The 19,965-nt window shown below is 42.9% G+C and overlaps 1 protein-coding gene across 1 annotated transcript in view; it reads right to left on the bottom strand.

The window, feature by feature from the left end:
- Window positions 1–19,965, bottom strand: part of WEE2 (WEE2 oocyte meiosis inhibiting kinase) — a 29,778-nt gene that overhangs the window by 8,464 nt on the left and 1,349 nt on the right. Inside the window, exons 2-7 of the mRNA XM_050919154.1 lie at window positions 14,310–14,671; window positions 10,687–10,886; window positions 9,686–9,737; window positions 5,305–5,477; window positions 1,464–1,585; window positions 18–164 (exon numbers count right to left, since the gene is read on the bottom strand). Of these exons, the coding sequence (XP_050775111.1) occupies window positions 18–164; window positions 1,464–1,585; window positions 5,305–5,477; window positions 9,686–9,737; window positions 10,687–10,886; window positions 14,310–14,671 (1,056 nt within the window). The remainder of the gene's footprint in view (window positions 1–17; window positions 165–1,463; window positions 1,586–5,304; window positions 5,478–9,685; window positions 9,738–10,686; window positions 10,887–14,309; window positions 14,672–19,965) is intronic.

Below are 19,965 nucleotides of genomic sequence, written 5' to 3'. Positions count from 1 at the left end.
GAAAGAGCTGCACTTACTAGGTTTGATGTCCATGTGTGCCAGGCCAGAGCTGTGTATGTACTTTAGTCCCATGGAGACTTGCAGCAGGATCTCCTTTAACTCTGCTTCTTGGAAATAGTGCCCAGTCTTAGCATTTTCCAACAGCGCATCTTGAAGGCTCCCACCTAAGGGAAATATTCAACTTTTGATGCAGGTATTTTTCCTAGTGAAGTGAGATGCTTGAGCTCATTTTCTGCTGGACTCTGGATACCTATTAATGCTAAGTGCTAAAAAGCTACACAAAGGGTGGCGAACCTTGGTCAGACTAGCCATACGATGTTTAGGAAAGAGACTTAAGCACAGTACAAACCATCTGGCATTACATTTGCCATTGCATAGGATGGTGGTTTCTCCAGCTCTCTAGACCTACTTTCTATTTTCCAGGAAGGGACCTAAAGCTACTAAGAGTGGCAGATCAGGGAGCAAGGAAGTCTATGATACAGAAATCAGGGATTTAAAGAAACGTAGGTGGCAAGACTCTCATAACAGAGCTGTTTTATTGCTCTTCATTTAGACACACTCCATACATCAGGTATGGCACAAAATGCTATTTTCTGCCTAATCTTTAACCCTATGCAGCTGCACCCCCAACACTAGTCACGGTTGGCTTCGTAAACAGTGAAAGTTGTGCTGAGTTACAGTGGTGACTATCAAGAGTCATTTGTTACTGCAGCCTAATTTTAACTCACGACTCCAAAGCAAAAAAACAAAAAGAAAAAAGAAAAGACACATCATACCTAGATCTCATGAGCTATTAAACTGAGCCAGATGTTTGCAATAGTGCTCCAAAGTGTCCAGATATGGACTTGCCTGCCACCTACTAATTCCTGCCAACTGGAATGAGGTGAGGAGCAGGCTATCTGGGAGTTCTTCCCCTCACTATGGTTCTGCCTCTGAGGCACTGCACTATTCACACAGTGAAGTCAGAGAAAGATAATTTGCTTTTTAGGTATGTTCCATTCATGTACCAGATTAGCTCTTTTTAAACTGCTGTTACTCCAGTACTTGAGGCTTGATGGCGTACAGCTCTGTGGCAGACTCCCAAACAGCAATGGCATCAGAAATGCATTCCCCAGATCAGCTGTACCACAGCAATGAGGGGAAACTTTAAAAGTTCCTAATGATGAGTGCATACCATACGTGAGCTATGGGTACCCCATCCTGCATTTAAAGTTTATTTAAAGCTGCCCCTATATTCATTGTCATTGTAGCATTCCCCACCACATGGGCTAGCTGTTACCTTCCTGGCTCAAGGCAAAGCATTAAAGTTAGCATTTAGGTTTAACCTAAATGCTCTAGTTTAGACAGTGACCTTAAACCCAACTGAAGTTGATCTCCATTGTAAGATGGAGCTCCATAGGTTTAAGCACCACAAGGAACCAGATGTCACTCATTTATGCTCTTAACAAGGCTGAGGTTCTTACCGTTGCAGTGTTCATTCTGAATGATCATGTGATCATCCTCTGCCCAAGCGGAGTAGTAGCGCACAACATGGGGATGGTGTCCAAGCACTGCATGGGCATAGACTTCCCGCAATGCCATTTGCCTAGAGATACAAACAGAAGAAACAATGGTGATCTTCTAGAAATGGGGCTTCAGTGCCCTGCAAGAAACCCTAGTTCAAAACCGGATCTCACCTCTCCAGTCAGGCCAGGATTGAGAGCTATGAGCACCTAAGAGGGAGGAAGGGAAAGATGTGGATTTATCCCGAACAGCAATTTTTAGGAAATTGAATGGCATTACTCGGCTCTGAAGCAAATCCCATCCTGTTCTTAGGAAGCGGCATTTTCAGAAGCTTATGGAGACGAGCATCTTGAGATTAATACAAGAAGCAGTCAAGATCAGATAGAAGTAATCTGTACTGACAAAGCCACAGCAGCCACTAATGCAGTATTGGCTGGGCATGTCAGACCTAAAGCAAGGTTGGCAGTGAGTTAACCCAAAAGCTAAAAGTAACTTCAGAGTTCTACTTGTGGAGCCTCAGCACAACAGGGTAATGTCCAATGGATTAAGCATCTGATATTTGTTACTTTAGTTGTCTAGTCTACCATGAAGTGACAGAATGACACTGATCCACCTGCCTGCTGCAAGAACAGGTGCATTCTTGTGAAATTACTCCCTCTTTTGACAGGGGCAAAGACATGGCCTTTGTTTCAACAACCCTTAATAACTGAGGAAGAGTGACATTTCCAGAACTACATAGGAAGCTCCTTTTAGCCAAGCAAGTATAACATGAGCAAAGAGACCCAAATCCTGAGTATCAATTTCACATGCCCTCTAGGTTTCACAAAGTAGTATTAGTAACAGTTACAGTGGGGTTTATCAGATAGTTGCATGGGATTGGAGCTTATCCACCAGTCAGTAAAGTGGTAGATAGCTAATGTAATGCCAATTTGTAAGAGAGGTTCCAGAGGCAATCCTGGCAATTACAGGCCAGTGAGCCTCACTTCAGTACCAAGCAAATTGGTTTAAACCTATAGTGAAGAACAGAATTATCAGACACAGATGAACACAATATGTTGGGAGGAATAGTCAACATGATTTCTGTTAATGGCAATCATGCCTGAATTTATGAGATTTGGTGGAAGGTGGTCAAACATGTGGACAAGTGTGATCCAGTTGAAATAACGTACTTGGACTTTCAGAAAGCCTTTGACAAGGTCCCTCACCAAAGGCTTTTAAGCAAAGTAGGCAGTCATGGGATAAGAGGGAAGTAACTGGTTAAGCAGGGCCGACTTTAGGCCGATTCAGCCGATTCCCGGGAATCGGCCCGTGCCTAAGAGGGCCCCGAGCCTTAGGCGCCTTTTAAATTTTTTTTTTTTTTTTACACTTACGCCCTCTGAGGTCTGCTCCGGTCTCTTCCATGGCCCCGCTCCCCTGACCACAGCCCCGGCCGGAGCGCGGCAAGCCGCCCCGCAGCCCCGGCTGGAGCTCCAGGCCCTTTAAATAGCCCCCAAAGCCCTGGGATAGCAGGGGGTCCGGGGGCTATTTAAAGGGCCGGGGCTCCAGCTGCCTCTGCCACCCCATCCTTTAAATAGCCGCCGGAGCCCCGCCGCCCCCATGTATTCTCCAAGGCTCCCGCGGCTATTTAAAAGGTCCGGGGTGGGGTAGAAGCAGGGGAGCCAGGCCCTTTAAATAACCCCCAGAGCCCTGGGATAGCGGGAGGCTTGGGGGCTTTTTAAAGGGCCGGGGCTCCAGCTGCCTCTGCTGCACCCCCTGCCATGCCCGCACCAGCCTTGCCCGCAGCCAGCTCTGCACCCCATGCCCACAGCCAGCCCCTGCCAAACCCCCTGCCCTGTCTCCAGCCACCTCCTGCCACACACCCCTGTGGTCCTGCCCAAAGCCAGCCAGCCCCCCATGCAGCCCTGCCCGCACCAGCCCTGCACACACCCAGCCTCAACCCCCCTGCCCTGTCTCCAGCCAGCCCTGCACCCCTTGCCCTGCCTGCCGCTAGACCCTACCTCCAGTCAGCCCCTGCCTGCCTCCAACCAGCCCCATGTCCACTGCTGCCCTGCAGTTCCAAGGGCAGTAACCCTGCACACCTGCTTCAATGAGGGGGGCATGGAGCAGCTGGGACCCACACATGTGAAATGGCAGTCATTAATAAGCAATCAACAGCATATATGATGCTGTGTACATAATATATAATTGTATTATTTATATAGTTATGGAAAGTAAATACATGGAAGAAATGAAAGGCTTTTTTTTTTTTTTTTTTTTTTTTTTTTTTTTACACTTTTTTTTTTCAGTCATCCCTGCCAGGGCCCTGCCGAAAATGTTCGAATTGGGCCCCGCACTTCCTAAAGCCGGCCCTGTGGTTAAGAGTTAGGAATGAACAGTCAATTTTTACAGTGGATAGAGGTAAATAGTGGGGTTCCCCCAAGGATTTGTACTGGGATTAGTGCTGGTCAACATTCATAAATGTTCTGGAAAAGGGGGTGAACAGTGAGGTGGCAAAGTTTGCAGACAATATAAAACTACAAGATAGTTAATTCCAAAGATAATTGTGAAAATTTAAAGGGATCTCACAAAACTGGGTGACTGGGCAACCAAGTGGCAGATGAAATTCAGTCTTGATAAGTGCAAAGTAATGCACCTAGGAAGACAACCTCTAGTATACACACAAAATGTGGTCTAAATTTGCTGTTACCACTGAAAAGAGACATGAGTCATTGTGGATAGTTCTCTGAAAACATCTATTCAATGTGCAGCAGCTGTCAAAAAAGTTAACAGAGTATTAGGAACCACTAGGAAAGTGATAAAACAAAAAAAATATATATATAATGCCACTATAAAGATCCAAGGTATGCCCACATCTTGAATACTGCAAGCAGTTCTGGTTGCCCCCATCTCACAAAAGTACATTAGAACTGAAAAAAGTACAGAGAAGGGCAACAAAAGTGATTAGGGGATATGGAACAGTTTCCATATGGAAAGATTGTGAAGACTGGAACTGTTCAGCTTAGAAAAGACATGACTGAGGAGGAATATGGCAGAGATATATAAAATCATTAATAATGCAGACATATGCGAAGGGGTAAACAATACTTCCTTATTCACTAACAAGAAGCAGGGATCACCCAATGAAATTAATAGGTCTCAGGTTTAAAACTAACATGAGGAATTATTTCAGACATTACACAATCAACCTGTGGAACTCATTGCCAGCAGATACTGTGAAGGCCAAAAGTATAACTGGGTTCAAAAAAGAATTAGGTAAGTTCATGGAGAATAAGTCATTCAATGGTTATTAGCCAAGATGGTCAGAGACAACCCCATGTTCATGATGTCCCTAACTTCAGACTGCCAGAAGCTGGGACTGGATGATGGGATGGATCACCTGATCAATTGCTCTGTTCTGTTCATTCCCTCTTAAGCCTTTGGCACCAGCCACTGTTGGAAGACAGGGTACAGGGCTGGATGGACCATTGGTCTGAACCACTATTGCCATTATGTTCTCATGAAATCCAAGATGCAAAGTGAGGTGGCAAGTCAGTCCATATGGCCTCTCCTTACATTTTTATGAGCTATGTAAAAGGAACACCCCCACTGTTCTAGTCTACTCCTCCTTCCAAGGTTTGTCCTGGAGTCTGAGGTTAGTTACAAGTTTCCAAAGATATGCTTTTAAGATCCTTAGAGGGATGGAGGAGGAGGGAGTAATGTAGAAATACATGTCTCAAAGATATGCCTAGCATTCCATTGAAAAAATACCCCAGCTGACAGAGCAGCATTTTTACCACTGTAGTTTCCAGATCATACACTCACTCATCTGAGGATCCTGCCAGAGGCCTCTTCGAGCGCTTGACAGCATACACACATCCATCTAGGCGTTTGATACACTTGTAGACAGAGCCAAATTCTCCTACCCCAATTTTTTCTAGCTCCAGGAATTCTTTCTTGTAGCGGGAAACCATGTTGCTCTCTCTCAAGAGAAATCTCTAGGGGATTAGACAAAGCAAAGCAATGCAACAAGTTAAGGACTCATCATACACCAAGGTTGGTCTTAAATGGTGCAGGGCAGACTTTATAAAACTAACATGTAAAATCTCCATTCAGCTCCCTCTTTTTTGTGTACTCTCAACCATTCAAACACACAGTTCCTGCCTGCTTCTCTGTAATGGTCTCCTTCCATCACTAGTTTGAGGTTCCAGGGCTATTGATGACCTGACATAGACCAAGCAGAAAGTAGCTAAGATTTCCCTCTCCCCCGTGACTCACTAGCACTGCAATTAGTTAATGCAGTCAGGGATTGGGCACAGTGTTCTAGCTAACTGTGCATAAATGGTCCTATGGCATAGACCTCGAGGCTACTTCAGCTATTCACCTCTAGGCACTCGTGACCCAGCCAAGATAGCCATCCTGGATGTGGAGCAGCAGCAGAAGGTAGTGTTATTGGACTCCAATCATTAACTACAGCAGAGTCACATATGAATCGGTTACAGGTATTTGATTGGGTGGAAGGAGACCTGTACCACAGAACTGTTAGTTCTTGTCCTCCAGAGAAGAAATTTCCAGATAGAAGACCACTGGAGGGCTGGTCAGAACATATCAGTTATCGGGAGAAGGCAAATTCAGACGTGTAGGGTTAGGTGGGCGGAGTCTACCAGTCTGCAGTGTTTTAAACGTTTAGACAGCAGCTCCACATATCCTGCTGTGGTTTAAGTAAGAACTAATGCATGTTTTGAATTTAGAAGACAGTTCTGGTATCCTGGCTAGCATGCTATCATAACCTTAGTCCCAGATTTGGACCTTAGCATCCAAAATATGGGGGTTAGCATGAAAACCTCCAAGCTTAGTTACCAGCTTGGACCTGGTACCTGCTGCCACCACCCAAAAAATTAGAGTGTTTTGGGGCACTCTGGTCCCTCTGAAAAACCTTCCCTGGGGACCCCAAGACCCAAATCCCTTGAGTCTCACAACAAAGGGAAATAATCCTTTTTCCCTTCCCCCCTCCAGGTGCTCCTGGAGAGATACACAGACACAAGCTCTGTGAAACTACACAGAGAGACTCCCCCTCTCTGTTCCCAATCCTGGAAACAAAAAGTACTTTCCTATTCCCCCAGAGGGAATGCAAAATCAGGCTAGCAATCCAACACACAGATCTCCCCTTGATTTCTTCCTCCCACCAATTCCCTGGTGAGTACAGACTCAATTTCCCTGAAGTAAAGAAAAACTCCAACAGGTCTTAAAAGAAAGCTTTATATAAAAAGAAAGAAAAATACATACAAATGTTCTCTCTGTATTTAGATGATACAATACAGGGTCGATTGCTTAAAAGAATATTGAATAAACAGCCTTATTCAAAAAGAATACAAATCAAAGCACTCCAGCACTTATATTCATGCAAATACCAAAGAAAAGAAACCATATAACTTACTATCTGATCTCTTTGTCCTTACACTTAGAAACAGAAGACTAGAAAGTAGAAACTACTTCTCCAAAGCTCAGAGAAAGCAGGCAGACAGACAGAAGACTCAGACACACAATTCCCTCCACCCAAAGTTGAAAAAATCCGGTTTCCTGATTGGTCCTCTGGTCAGGTGCTTCAGGTGAAAGAGACATTAACCCTTAGCTATCTGTTTATGACACATGCCCCCCAAGCTACACACATTATTTCATCATGGTTGTTCTATATTTGCATACAGTAGGTGCAATACTGCAGCAGTTCAGACTGTGGTCTATAAGCTTTCAATATTCTTCACAGCATTTGCTGAAGGTCTATGACATGTGAGGTAATCACAATGCTGCCTGTCCAAGTTTCCAGCTACACCACCTGTCCAGGCCATTCTTCACACAATTAAGAGCCTAGGAAAACAGCTGGAAAACAGTCAACCTGTGTGCCTATGTTAGTAGCCACTTATACACAAGAGGAAGGGAGGAACCAGGAGTTCTGCAACCATCACTAGAGGAATGTCCAAGGGAGAAGGGAAAGATACAGGACAACTGGACAGTATAGCCAAGGTAGCAAGGGACCAGAGAAGATGGGATATGAAATAAAGAGCAAGAGTAGTCCATGAATTTTCCCCAGCTTCTCCCAAAATAAGACTCACATTGCACATTTTCTTCCCACATATGCGATGGCTGAGGTTACCTCAGATGTTTGCGATCATAAGTGGAAGAGGTGCTGCACAGGACAGTTAAGATTCAGCCCCCAGATACTATTAAGCATAAAAAGCAGTACATATACCCAACTCACTGCAAACATTTTTTAAAAGTGTCTGCAAAGGCTTTAAAAAAGTATCGAAGACACCAATCTAGGCACCAAGCTAACATGCTCACACTTGACAGTAGGCCCTTTGCAGAGTTTTTGTCACCCTAGACAAGTGGTTTTGTCTGATTGGTGTCAAACCAAATCTAATGCTAAGTGGTAAGAAGCTTCCTTTTAATGAGCATGGTAGCCCATAGTAATCCTTGATATCTCCATTGTTTGCCATAGTCATAAGTGGTGTTATACTGCTGTTCTGCTTTGCAAGAGAAATTCCAAGGCACAAATCAAAGTTAAGCTGCATCACTGGCCTTCACAGGCAGGGAGCACCACCTCTCCATTTCTTAGCACAACCCAAGCACTGCTAGACTGCTTTCATGATGAATATACTTGTAGCTGCATTGATTCACTTATCGGCTGTGGAGTAGGGAGAAACTCCAAGGTAAAGGAACTGAGATTTTTATCTAGTTGAATGGAGATACTGAGTTTTTCTTTAACATTCCCTTAAATGATTCTGGCTTTGTTTGGTTTTTAAAGCAGCTCAATTGTTTGGGTAGCTGTCACATAGGGAAAAACTAATGTCTGTTGTAATAATAAAAGCAAAAATATTGAGTAAATCCAAGATGAATTCAGATCAAGTGACAAGCTTTTGATTACAAAGATTAGATCCTAAAACAACAGAATAGGGGCCAGATTCTCAGCTGGTGGAAACTGGTTCAACGCCAGTGAAGTCAGATGCACTCAGCTGGCTTAGTTAGCCGTAGAGGATCACATCAGATGCCAATGTCTTCACTACAGACTTCTGCTAGCACAGCCATGCTGAGGATCCATCCCTGACCATCATCGCTTTGCTAGCAGAAGCCCCTAACATGGTGCACTTATACCAGTAAAATGTGTTTGTTTTGCTAATGGGGGATGGTTTTACTATATGGTACAGAGCATAGTTTTGCTGTTCTAACTCTAGGAGCTTTGCCAGCATTGTATTGGATTCCTATACCGTAAAGCACTCTTAGTGTAGGTACAGCCTCTGCTTATACTTAAAATGATATAAGAGAAGAAGCATTTAGCAGTGAGTGGAATCTTGACTCTTCTCAGCTCTGCCACAGAGTCACTACTGCTTAGCTGCTCTGTAGCACAGCTTATGATCTGTAATACAGTTATGTCAGTCTTCATTCTTGTAAAGTGACTTCAGGCTTAATTGTCAATGAAGTGCTGTGAGCTGCTGATAATGTGCAATACAAGTACTATTCAAAATGTTTTGAGAAGAATGTCCCTTTCACTTACTTGCCTTGACCAAGTACAAGATTCCCTTTCCTGCTGAAGGTGGGGATTGAGATTAACCACCTAAGCAGCATTTAGGAATGTACTACCCTATTTCAAGTGTTCGTGATGTCAGCTGTTGCAACAGAACTACCGGTCTGAATGGGTAGCTGCTAACACCTTTCACTGTAAAGTTACAATTAATTTTAAGAAAATATTTACAGACTAATAGTTTGGCAACTTGAGGTTACTAGTTTACTGAACACTATTTAATAGAGGTAGCAACAGGATTACTCTTTCCAGCCATGTTGAGATAGCAAGAGCTTGTCTGTATTTACAGTAGTCTTATTACTCTCCCCAGGAAGTAACATGAATTCCTGGCCATCACATGATCATTTTTAGGATGGCACGTTGGCCAGGACCACTGAGAAATCTAGGACTGTTGTAAGTTTCAGATCTGGCCAAATGCAAGTTTGTCAAATCAAGTAAATTACTTTCAGGCCTAATGACATCAACTAATGTACCATATTTGATTCTTCCTGGATTCTCTGCTATTCAAACTTGTGTAACTCAAGAATGGTATGAGGAAAAAATATATATAACCAATAGTATACATTATTAATACTAGTACAGATATAGTAAGGGGCAATTTTTTCTAGGCAACTATGCAGAGACACTCACCTTGGCTGGCAGCCCCTGCTCCACCTTTCCCCCGCTTAGAGTGGGATCTCCCCTAAAACGAGATTTAGCCACAAGTGAGCCTGGACACACACTATCCTATTGCAGCAGTCACAAGACTTAGGTTTCACATGTTTACATTTTTAAAGAGCAGCATCAAAACTACTCAAGTCTGGTAAAATATTTACAAGGCGCTTCCAGAGGATTGGTACATAGTGAGTTTCTTTGAATTAGGCCAAAGAAGGCTGCAGTCCAGAACTGGGAAATTCATGTTCAGTTTAGAAAGTCTATATATTCCAACTTCCATACGACATCCACAGTAGCTAATTTGATAGCTTGCCACCATTACACTCTCTATGCAGTTCTAATAGAGGTGAAAGTTGCGGGAGCACTAGGGAAGAACAGCCACCAGGGGTTTTGCCAGTACATTTATAGAACACCCTGCTCAAAGCATGTCTAATGCAGTTTGGGACCTTCGGAAGCGAGCAGAACCTCACTATAATCAGGTTTCACTATGTATTATAGATTAGGCCACAACCTGATCTGAACCTGACTTTTTGAAGGGGTCAAGGATATGCAGTTCAGAGCCATATATGTGCAATGTTTTCTCAGCATACACCAACCTTCCTAGTGCATATGGAGAGCTATGCTAGACCTACCCTTCATGACTTGAGAGAGAGAAAGGTGGGGCCCACTCCCACCACAGTTTAAACATGAGAACAGAATTCATAGTACTAGATACAAATATTGTAAGGACAGGCTATATTACACTCATAGTCCCAATAAGAGGAAACCAGGATGGTTCTTTATTCCACGTTTCTGGTTTACCAGCCCCACCTCCCTGTAGTGTTTGCTCTGCACGCCTGATTCCATTCCACTGAGTTTAGTTGTTTCATCCTGCGAGAGCGAGGAGGAAGATGTACCAAATTCTTCCATCACTGCTTAAGTCTCTTAAAAATCCACTCCCTTCCTCCCCCTTCTCTGTTTATCTGCAGTACACTTACAGCTCTCCTCTGGCTTTCCTCTTGCCATTGGGAGGGAAGAGCATCTGTCGATACGACTCTGGTGTAAATGGGTTAATGTTGACCAGCGAAGCCTGAGCAGAATCATCTGGATCAGCACCAGGAGTAAATCTCAAGTGCCGGGGACCTTTGGAGGGGAATTTTCCCATGGTTGAAGGAAAAGCAGTCTTTGTTAGGAGACTCTGGAATTAAAAATAAAAATAAAGTGAGTTAAAAGTGTCCTCTAGCTACTGTTTCGACTGTTCTGTTCAGGGCAGACAGCAATACTTTGCCAGTTTGTCTTCAGGGTCTGATCCACCAAAAGGTGGTTTTGCTGTCTGCTAACTGCTTTACCCCACTTCTGAAAAGAGACTTTTAGTATCTCTATTTTCTCTCCATGAAGATTCATTCTAGTCAAAATCACGTCTCAGTCTTCTCTTTGATAAAGATCTCAATCTGTCTAGCTTAAGTTTAGCCCATGAGATTTTACAAGGCAAAAATGCAATAAGACAATCGCTCAAGACTGAGTCTTTGTAGCTTGCTGCTCCACTAGATAAGAGACTGGTTACTAGAAGGTGACGAGTTTGTTTTTAGTTAAGGTTTTACTGACAAAGTGCATTGAATCACCTTTTTGATGACTCATTAATCATGATTGTTATGGTGCTTTCCATACAGATGGAGATAAGTTTCTAGCCTCACACAAGAGATTCATCCCTACCTTTGTGTGGCCAGCTAAGGTGCATTTACACTGCAGCTGGGAGGTGTATGTCTACCCAGGTTGGGTAGACATACATGCACAAGCTCTGCTCAAGACAGCTTCTTGAAATGGTAGCATGGCCTCTGTGGTACTGGCAGCAGCCCAGATACATGCTTAGGATCTCAGGCTGTACCCTGCCAGCTAGCCTAAGCTGACATCTGTGGCCTCCATGGCCAAGTGGCCACATTGCTATTTTTAGGCATTCTGCTGGAGCAAAGCTAGTACAGCTATGTCTACCTGGGCTGGGAATTATACCTCCCAGCAGCACTATAGATGCACTCCTTGTAGCATGCTGAGATGACACGAACAAACTATCCCAATGCATAGGGAAGACAGGAAGTATGATTAAGAGACCATCCTGGCTTAATCAGGAGATCTTCAGTGACCTGAAATGCAAAAAGTCATACAAAAAGCAGAAACTAGCTCATACTATGAAGAATATAAAAACCCAACAGTGTCTAGGGACAAAATTAGAAAAGCCAATGCACAAAACACAATTAAACTAAGGACAAAAGGTAACAAATATTTTACCAATACCTGAGAAACAAGAGGAAGGCCAAGGACAGAGTAGGCCCATTACTCAATGAGGAGGGGAAAGCAACAACAAAACACAGCATTAGATGTCCTTTTTGTTTCAGTTTTCACCAAAAAGGCTAGGCATGATCAGATGATTAACATAGTGATCAGTGTAAATGGAGTCTGATTTGAGGCTAAAATAGGGAAAGAGCAAGGTAAGAATTACTTAGACAAATTAGATGTCTTCAAGTCAGCAGGACCTGATAAAATGCATCCGAGAATACTAAGGAACTGGCTTTTACTTACTTATGATACGTAGAGAAAAGAAAGTCTTAACATTTCAGCATTTATTACATTAAAATCAGGTCTTGATTCCTCTATTTTAGGCTAAAGGACTTCTTGGAGAACTAGCAGGATGTCATCACAAGACAAGAAAATAAACTTGTGCAATTGAGGAAAGATTTTTGTCAGACTGTTTAAGATTCTGTGGTTTGCTAACATCTAACACTTGAGAGGAAGATTCATTATGCCAAGCTCTCAAGTTAAGCCTAAGGAAGCTCCTACTCCAGTTCTTTAATGCTCCAAGGAGTAGTGTGTGTCCGAATTGGAGTAAGGGAATGTTGCAAGTTCTGGTGTCCCACTTCTGACATCATCCTAGATAGCAGTTTAGTTTGCCCATCCACTATCTACACTATTAGTCATTCGACATCTGTTCCTCACCAGATCCATAATCCAGGAGAGATACAAGGAGATCCAAAAACAAAAGCAAAAGCCCTTTGATGTCCATTAGTCCCTGGATCTACTGGCCAGGTGGAAATCCAAATAAACTGCATCAAGAAGCACTAAAGGAATTGGGTTTGCTGTGCTCCATTAATCCAAAGGAGCAGGAGCGGTGCCAGGGTTTTTGGCGCCCTAGGCAGGGGTCCTTCCGCGCTCCTAGTTATTGGCGGCAATTCTGCGGTGGGGGGGGGTCCTTCTGCGCTCCTGGTCTTCGGGGCACTTCGGCGGCAGGTCCAAGAGTGAGTGAAGGACCCACTGCAGCATTGCCGACGACGACCCAGAGCGTGGAAGGACCCCCAGCCGCTGAATTGCCGCCCTCCCAAATCCTGGCGCTCTAGGCGACCGCCTAGGTCACCTGAATGGAAGCGCCAGCCCTGCAAAGGAGCAGTCTAGTTGCCAGTAAATTGAGAAAGAAATATTGGGTATGACGGTGTGTGACCCTAGTCGGCTTTTGTGAGTCATAGCATGCAAAGGAACATCTGTGCAGTTGCAACAATGCAGAGAAGTCCTGTGAGGACACAGTGAATTCCAGGTTTCCACCAGTACAGGAGGGAAGCACTGTCTGTTTTATTGATACATCACTCTATAGGGGACTCATTCAGGAACTTCTATGGGAACAGAAAATAAGGACCAAAATTAATCAATGACTTTCTCCAAGAAACTTAACTTTGCATCTATTGCACACAAGTATCTTTCATCAGTGAGGAAGGTGATTAGTCTTTCTCCCACATTCCTTTCCTGACTTCACCCTCAAGGGCTCATACAGAGCTAGTTTGCCATGAGAATGATTCCTACCCAACCCCAACTTTGATGAACAGTTCAATTTTGTGCACAGAAGTATCAGCGTAGCTGGACAGCAGAAACTGATTAGAGAGGTTTCAGATTTGACAATGAATGGAAAATACCGTTACATTTCATGAAAGTTTCCCTTTTTCTAGCCAGCTCTTGCTAACAGCAAGTTCCATTTAATGACCCAAAGAACAATCTGGAAATTAGGAATAAGTAATTAAGTGCAGCATCTTGCTTCCAAGTACTATGTATGTCCAAATAATTGCCTGTTTTCTCTTTCAAACCTATTAAGAACAATTCATCTACCTCAGTAGTAGAGAGTTCTAAACACTGACCACTGTAAAGAGCATTTCTTCATACTGAGCTTAAGCTTTGTTTTAAGTGGGAGCTTCCTGGACACACACAATGCCTAAGGGGCTCTCAACACTAAGGGTACATCTAAGGGTAAGGGATGTCTTTTTAGCCAAGACAATTGATTGTCAGTTAACTCAAGGTAGTTAAGCATGTTTGTTGATACTGGACTAAACACTCCCCAAATGTTTGTTCCAGGGAAGAGACATTTGTGGTTCACAAATAGAACTAGCCCCTGCCTTCCAGTGTTCAGTCTACATTTATGATGAGAAAGTGGGAAAAACATACAAACTGGGAGTGAGGAAGAGGTAGCAGTCAAACAAGCATGTTCCACACAGTAGGCAGTAGCCCCTGCTCATCACATGTCTAATGTAATTCTTGCAATATATTTAATACAACATATTTTCAAATGGGCATAGAGATATTTCCTTGCCTTGGGGGTGTGCGGGGTGTCACACAGCTGTAGTTTTCTCCAGGTGACATAATGCAGTGGAGTCCCAGGACATTCCCAGGCAGGACCAGCATTCTTCCTCAAGGATGAAGCAGAGTCCACAGTGGGACTCACCCATGCTTTAGTACGAGTCAGAGAGACATCACCCACTTTTCTTTTGGGGGTTACTGCAAGAGGACTATTAACTCGCCAACTCTGAAAATCCCAGCTCCTCTGGGGGCTTGAACTTTGAGGAGCCTCTTCTTGTATACTACTGTCCTCTTCCATCTCATTCTCTTCAGCGCAGCTGGAAAAATCCAGTTTCTGGATAAGTTCATCACTCTCATCCCAGTCATCCATTGTAGCTAGAAAGACATAGGAATGAATACAATTTATACCGGAATATTTGATCAGTAAGAGGGGATACTGAGTGTTTTTTACAAGACTGATTGTTAAGTATCCACCCTATTTTCTCCACAGGAGATTCATTATTTCAGATTTGTAGCCTTAACCCCACATATACGGGATATTGATCATAAAAAAGTCATTTGACTATACTAAGTAAGGGAAAATAACTTGGAATTACCCCCCTCAAAAAAAAATCCATTCAGAGCTTAGTTCAACTTTTGTAAAATAAATCCTGGTCCTACTCTCACTAGTGTAAATCAGGAATAGCCCAAAGAAGTGTTATTGTAATATTAAGCCTGCATAAATAAGATCAGGATGAGGCATAGAGAGTATCCCCTCTTCACCAAAAAAGAGTTACTAAATATTCCATCCACTTCCCACCACAGATACATGAATTGTATTATACTACTTGATAAGCCAGGTATAGTGACTCCCACTAGCTCTTTAGCACTACATCTCTAAGAGAAAATACTATGTTACATACAGCTGTAAAAGCAGAAGGCCCTCAGACCATTAAAAATATTTTCTAGCAAAGCCCATTCTTAGTGAGAAACTACCAGCTACTGCCGCTCCCACAGCATTTATAACCACCAGCCTGCAGCTGTACCATTGTTAATAGGTGACAATTAGAATTCAGCATCACCTGTTTACAATTGCTGGGGCTCATCCTGCTCCTATTGAAGTCAAAGGCAATTCCATTTTGTCATAACTTAGATGGTAGTATAGCAGAGCCCACTGTTTGCAAACAGCCCGGTAGGACAGCTACACTTTCCTACAAACCTTCTCCATACTTTCTAATTCTTGTCCCTCACTCCGTTTCCCAGAGCCTAAGGAAGAGGCTGCATTTCCTGAAAGCTTGTCTATTTTATTTTGCATTTATCTGGCAAGATAGGTAGCCAGTATCTTTGTCAATTATTAGTCCTTTGGCTACAGGACTAATATCCGAGTCTCACTTCTAAGATCTACATTTAGACTCACTGACTGAGTAGTACATTGTTTTTTGAGCAACAAGCACTGAAACCCATGTGGAGCGATTCAATAGCCTTATTTAGAATGTGTTAGACCTCAAAGGGGGGCAGGAGGGGAGGGAGAACAAGACTGTATACAGGCCTCTACTACAGGAGTTCTCAAACTGAGGGTCGGGATCCCTCAGGGGGTCATGGTTATTACATGGGAAGTTGTGAGCTGTCAGCCTCCACGCCAAACCCCGCTTTATATGCAGCATTTATAATGGTGTTAAATATATAAAAAAGTGTTTTTAATTTATAAGGGGAGGTCACACTCAGAGGCTTGCTATGTGAAAGGGGTCACCAGTACAAAAGTTTGAGAGCCACTACTCTACAAGGTCAAGGAAAAGATTCACAACTCCAGCTTCCTCGTGCTTGAGCAGCTAAAGACTAAAGAACCTTGTCAAGTCTGTGAATGTATAGTGTGAGGTTGCCCACCAAGGGGAGGAGTCATTCATCTCTCACCCACCCAGGAGTGGGACAATGGCCCTTCTCTTTGTGGCTGTCCTTAGAAACTAAGGATTTTGTGTGCCATTGTGAAGTGCATGTTTTTGAAGAGGAATATAGAATTTTAATGAACTGGGAACTACAGTGGCTTTTTTTCCTTAGTGCCAGGAAAAGCTGCCAGAATGGCAAGCATGAAAAAGGGAATCCTCTAGCCACAGAACAGGTACAGCTCTGGCATAAACAGTGCCTGTGTTCCCTATCTCCCATCCCTCCCCACACACATGCATACCGAGGGGCCACCTGTAAGAGGGAGAGGGGAGGTCAGTTGAGGGCCATGCAGTCCTAGCAATGTGAGCTGACTACTAATAAAAGGGGTGGCAATTTAGGTTTTTGTACCAGTGATTAACTCATTTTATATAGGCTACTAAATAGCTATCAGAGGATAACAGAGCAGTGACCAGGTTAGCTTTTTACCACCTGCAGCTGGCTAGGAGACTATGAACTTTCCTCTTGGATGTGGACCTTGCCACAGTTATCCACACTTTTGTTATGTTAAGATTAGACTATTGCAATGAACTCTACATGTGGCTGCTCCTTAAACCATTCAGAGACTGAGGCTGGTGTAGAATGCAGGGGCTCATTTGTTGAATGAGGCATTTTGCTGGCAACACGACACCAGTGTTCCAGGATGGGCACTGGCTGCCTATTGGTCTCTGGGAGGACTTAAGGTGTTGGTTATAGCCTATGAAGCCATAAATGGCCTGTGACTGACTTACCTGAGGGATCACCTCTCTCCTAGGCTATACTATCACAACTGCAGTCAGCTGAGGTGCCCAAGTTGGATCCCCAGAGACCAGGCAGCTAGCAGGGTCTTCCTTGTAATGGCTCTCAAACCCTCACACCCAGATTCAGTGACCTTCTGGGCACCCTGTCAAAGACACCTGTTTGGGAAGAGTTTTGGAGAGGGCTGAGGGTGTGCTTCCCACAATAGTGGAAAGCTGGAATATAGGTGTCTGGCTGGCTGAGTTCTTGTGAAATGGTTACTTTAATGCCGCGGGGAAGGGGAGGTTTCCATGTGTCTTTAATGATGTGCTAGGGTGACTAGAACTTGGGTAAGAATCTTTTATTTTAAATCTAAGCAAATAAATACATAATTTCCAGTCACTATTAACTAGCTTTGAACTAGTGACCTAGAGATGAAAAACCTCATCCCCCCAATTGTCAGTCCCCTGTCTCCCAAACCATCCCACCCTTATATCATAAAGGGCTTTACTGAAGAAAACCGGACATGTGACTGGAAAAAGGAGGAGGAGGGGAAGGCTTGTTACTACTTTTTGTTTCTCTTTACCATATAAAGGAGGCATAAAAGGATGTTCACCCTTGTTTATTGTGGTATATTAGAAATAACAAGTCTTGACCTCCTGTGTTTGCTGGACAACTCTTTGGAGGACTGTAGAACTGGCTAAGAGATTTATCAGCCCTCAGTCAGACATACATGGATATTTGAATCTGTTTCAAACAACTTGTTTTGCCCAATTATTTTTCAATTATTTGAATTAAATATGTGTTAACAGAAACAAATAGCACAGAAGCCAGATTCTTTCCTGGCATAATTCCCTTGGTTTCAATGAAGTTACTCAAGCAGAGAATTTGGCCTTGAGTTTTAAACTGTATGTATGTCTAAAAATTGCTCCAGCTCTTAATGTAGTCAAGTTTCCGTTTCGTAAGATGTTATAATTGCTCTAGTCCTGGGAGGAATTTTTCCAACAAAAACCAGAACTCAATATTTGGTATTCTAATATGAAAAATTAGAAAATTGTTCAGACTTTTCCCTGGTCCTGCAAACACTTCAGCATGTGCTTAACTTTCAATATGTAAGTAGTCCTATTGCAGTCAATGGGGCTACTTGGAGTGTAAAGCTAAGTATAAATATATGCAGGACTGGCCTTTCTTTAAGCCTAATTCAGTAGCAAAACAGGCCACTTTTTTTCCCCTTTACAAGTCACCTTCCACAGAAAACACCGTAGGCTAAATACCACGTGCTGCTGCTAAGTAAACTTGTGTATAGGTTTTGTGAAACAAACAGTGCACCTTCTCAATATTGAATCTACCTGATCTGAAGTTCATAGCAGCTGGTCACCACTTGATCAATTCGAAATGCCAAAGCCACTTTTGACATCTATGGCTCATGAGCTTTTGAATGGTGTATTGCATATCCAGATCATTAAGAATTTTATGACAATACCTTCCTTTTGATTTGGGCTGCTTAATTGCGTGATCCAATTAATCAAAAAGTCTCCAAGGGAACTGATTTAAACCTAATGATATTTAATGACAATAATGGCTGATTAATAAGGATGGTAATTACACTCAACGTGGCTGCTTTTGGATTGCCTTGGTAGTTCTTAGATTCTTGTGTTTCAGTCTTATCCTGATTCTGTGTGTCCCTCTGTAGCTGTAATACACCTCAGTCATCATCACTGCCTCCCCCAATGGTGAGCATGCAAATTCCAAACCAACTATTCCTGATGAGCATCTCTTAGCTATTGAGGGCACTGACATGGAGCAGGCAATAGGTTCTGCTTCTACCCTAGTGCAGATACTGCCTCTGCTCAATTCCATGGGCTGATTTAATATGCCATGCTCAATAGAGCTCTATAGCGACTCGGACAGTAGCATTTCTTCTGAAAAGAGGTGTACTGTTAATTGGGAATTCTCTTAGGTCTTCTCTGTTAGGATTATAAAGATGGGTATAATAATGCACAGGAAGATTAAGTGACTTTTTCATGAAACACAGACGTTTCCTAGTTCCCAAAAAGAATCAGCACTGGAGCCAGACATTTAGGAGTCTTGGATCTCTGTCCTTTGCGCTAGCCAGATTACACCTCAATAACTATGTCTATTTTGGTTACCTTTGTACTAATAGTTATTAATATATATGGAGTGTTAATAGTTCTCAGTGTTACGCATAACACAGTAGAAGTCACAAGGCACAGCCCCAAGGAAACTACATCCTTAAGCACTAATTCTGCGAAGAGATCTGTGCAGGAGTCCATACTGACTTTAATTGGGCTCTCTGTTGGTATAATGGGGTGCCCACACACATCCACTTTCAGGATCAGGACCTATATTAGCACAGAAAATATAGTTCAGAAATGTTGCAGCAAATGACAGTCTAATGTTTGGATCAGTGGCAGAAATATCTGCTGGGTTTTTTTTTCCTTCAAAAAATAATATCAAAATAATTTTATAATCTAATCTAGCTATACAATCTACAGTACACACCACTGAAAAGTTAACATCTGGTACAGTATAAATAACCCATATTTATAATTATCTGATTGCACATCCCACTATGCCAGGTGCATTTAAGAGGGATGATGAAACTGACAGTTTAGGTTCCAGGTTGTGAGGATACTAATCTCAGCAGAGAAACTGACTTGCACAAACTCCAGGTCACTTGAAATCCAGCAGTTTCTCCACTCTTGGGGTATAAAACTCATCTCTGAGTTTTGGCCCCAGCTGCACGCTCTCGGAAACAAACAATGTAGATTTAATTCCTCTTAAGAAAGTAACTTTAATCTGTGAGGAAAGAAGATGAGAATTTAGTTTTTCTTTCCTGAGGGAACTGAGGTACTTCTAGGTTTAAGTAATGGCACCTAATACAACGGGGATGGATATAAATATCCTAAAACAAAGAGCAATAGAAATAATACTATAATAAAAATATTCTAGGCAATAGCACAGTAGCATCATACTACAATACAGCATTTGCTTTTTAATAACACCCAGTATGT

This window comes from Gopherus flavomarginatus, chromosome 1 (genome assembly GCF_025201925.1).
Source record: "Gopherus flavomarginatus isolate rGopFla2 chromosome 1, rGopFla2.mat.asm, whole genome shotgun sequence".
Lineage (NCBI taxonomy): Eukaryota > Metazoa > Chordata > Testudines > Testudinidae > Gopherus > Gopherus flavomarginatus.
The sequence above is the reverse complement of the archived record's forward strand: the minus strand, read 5'-3'. Positions and strand labels throughout refer to the sequence as shown.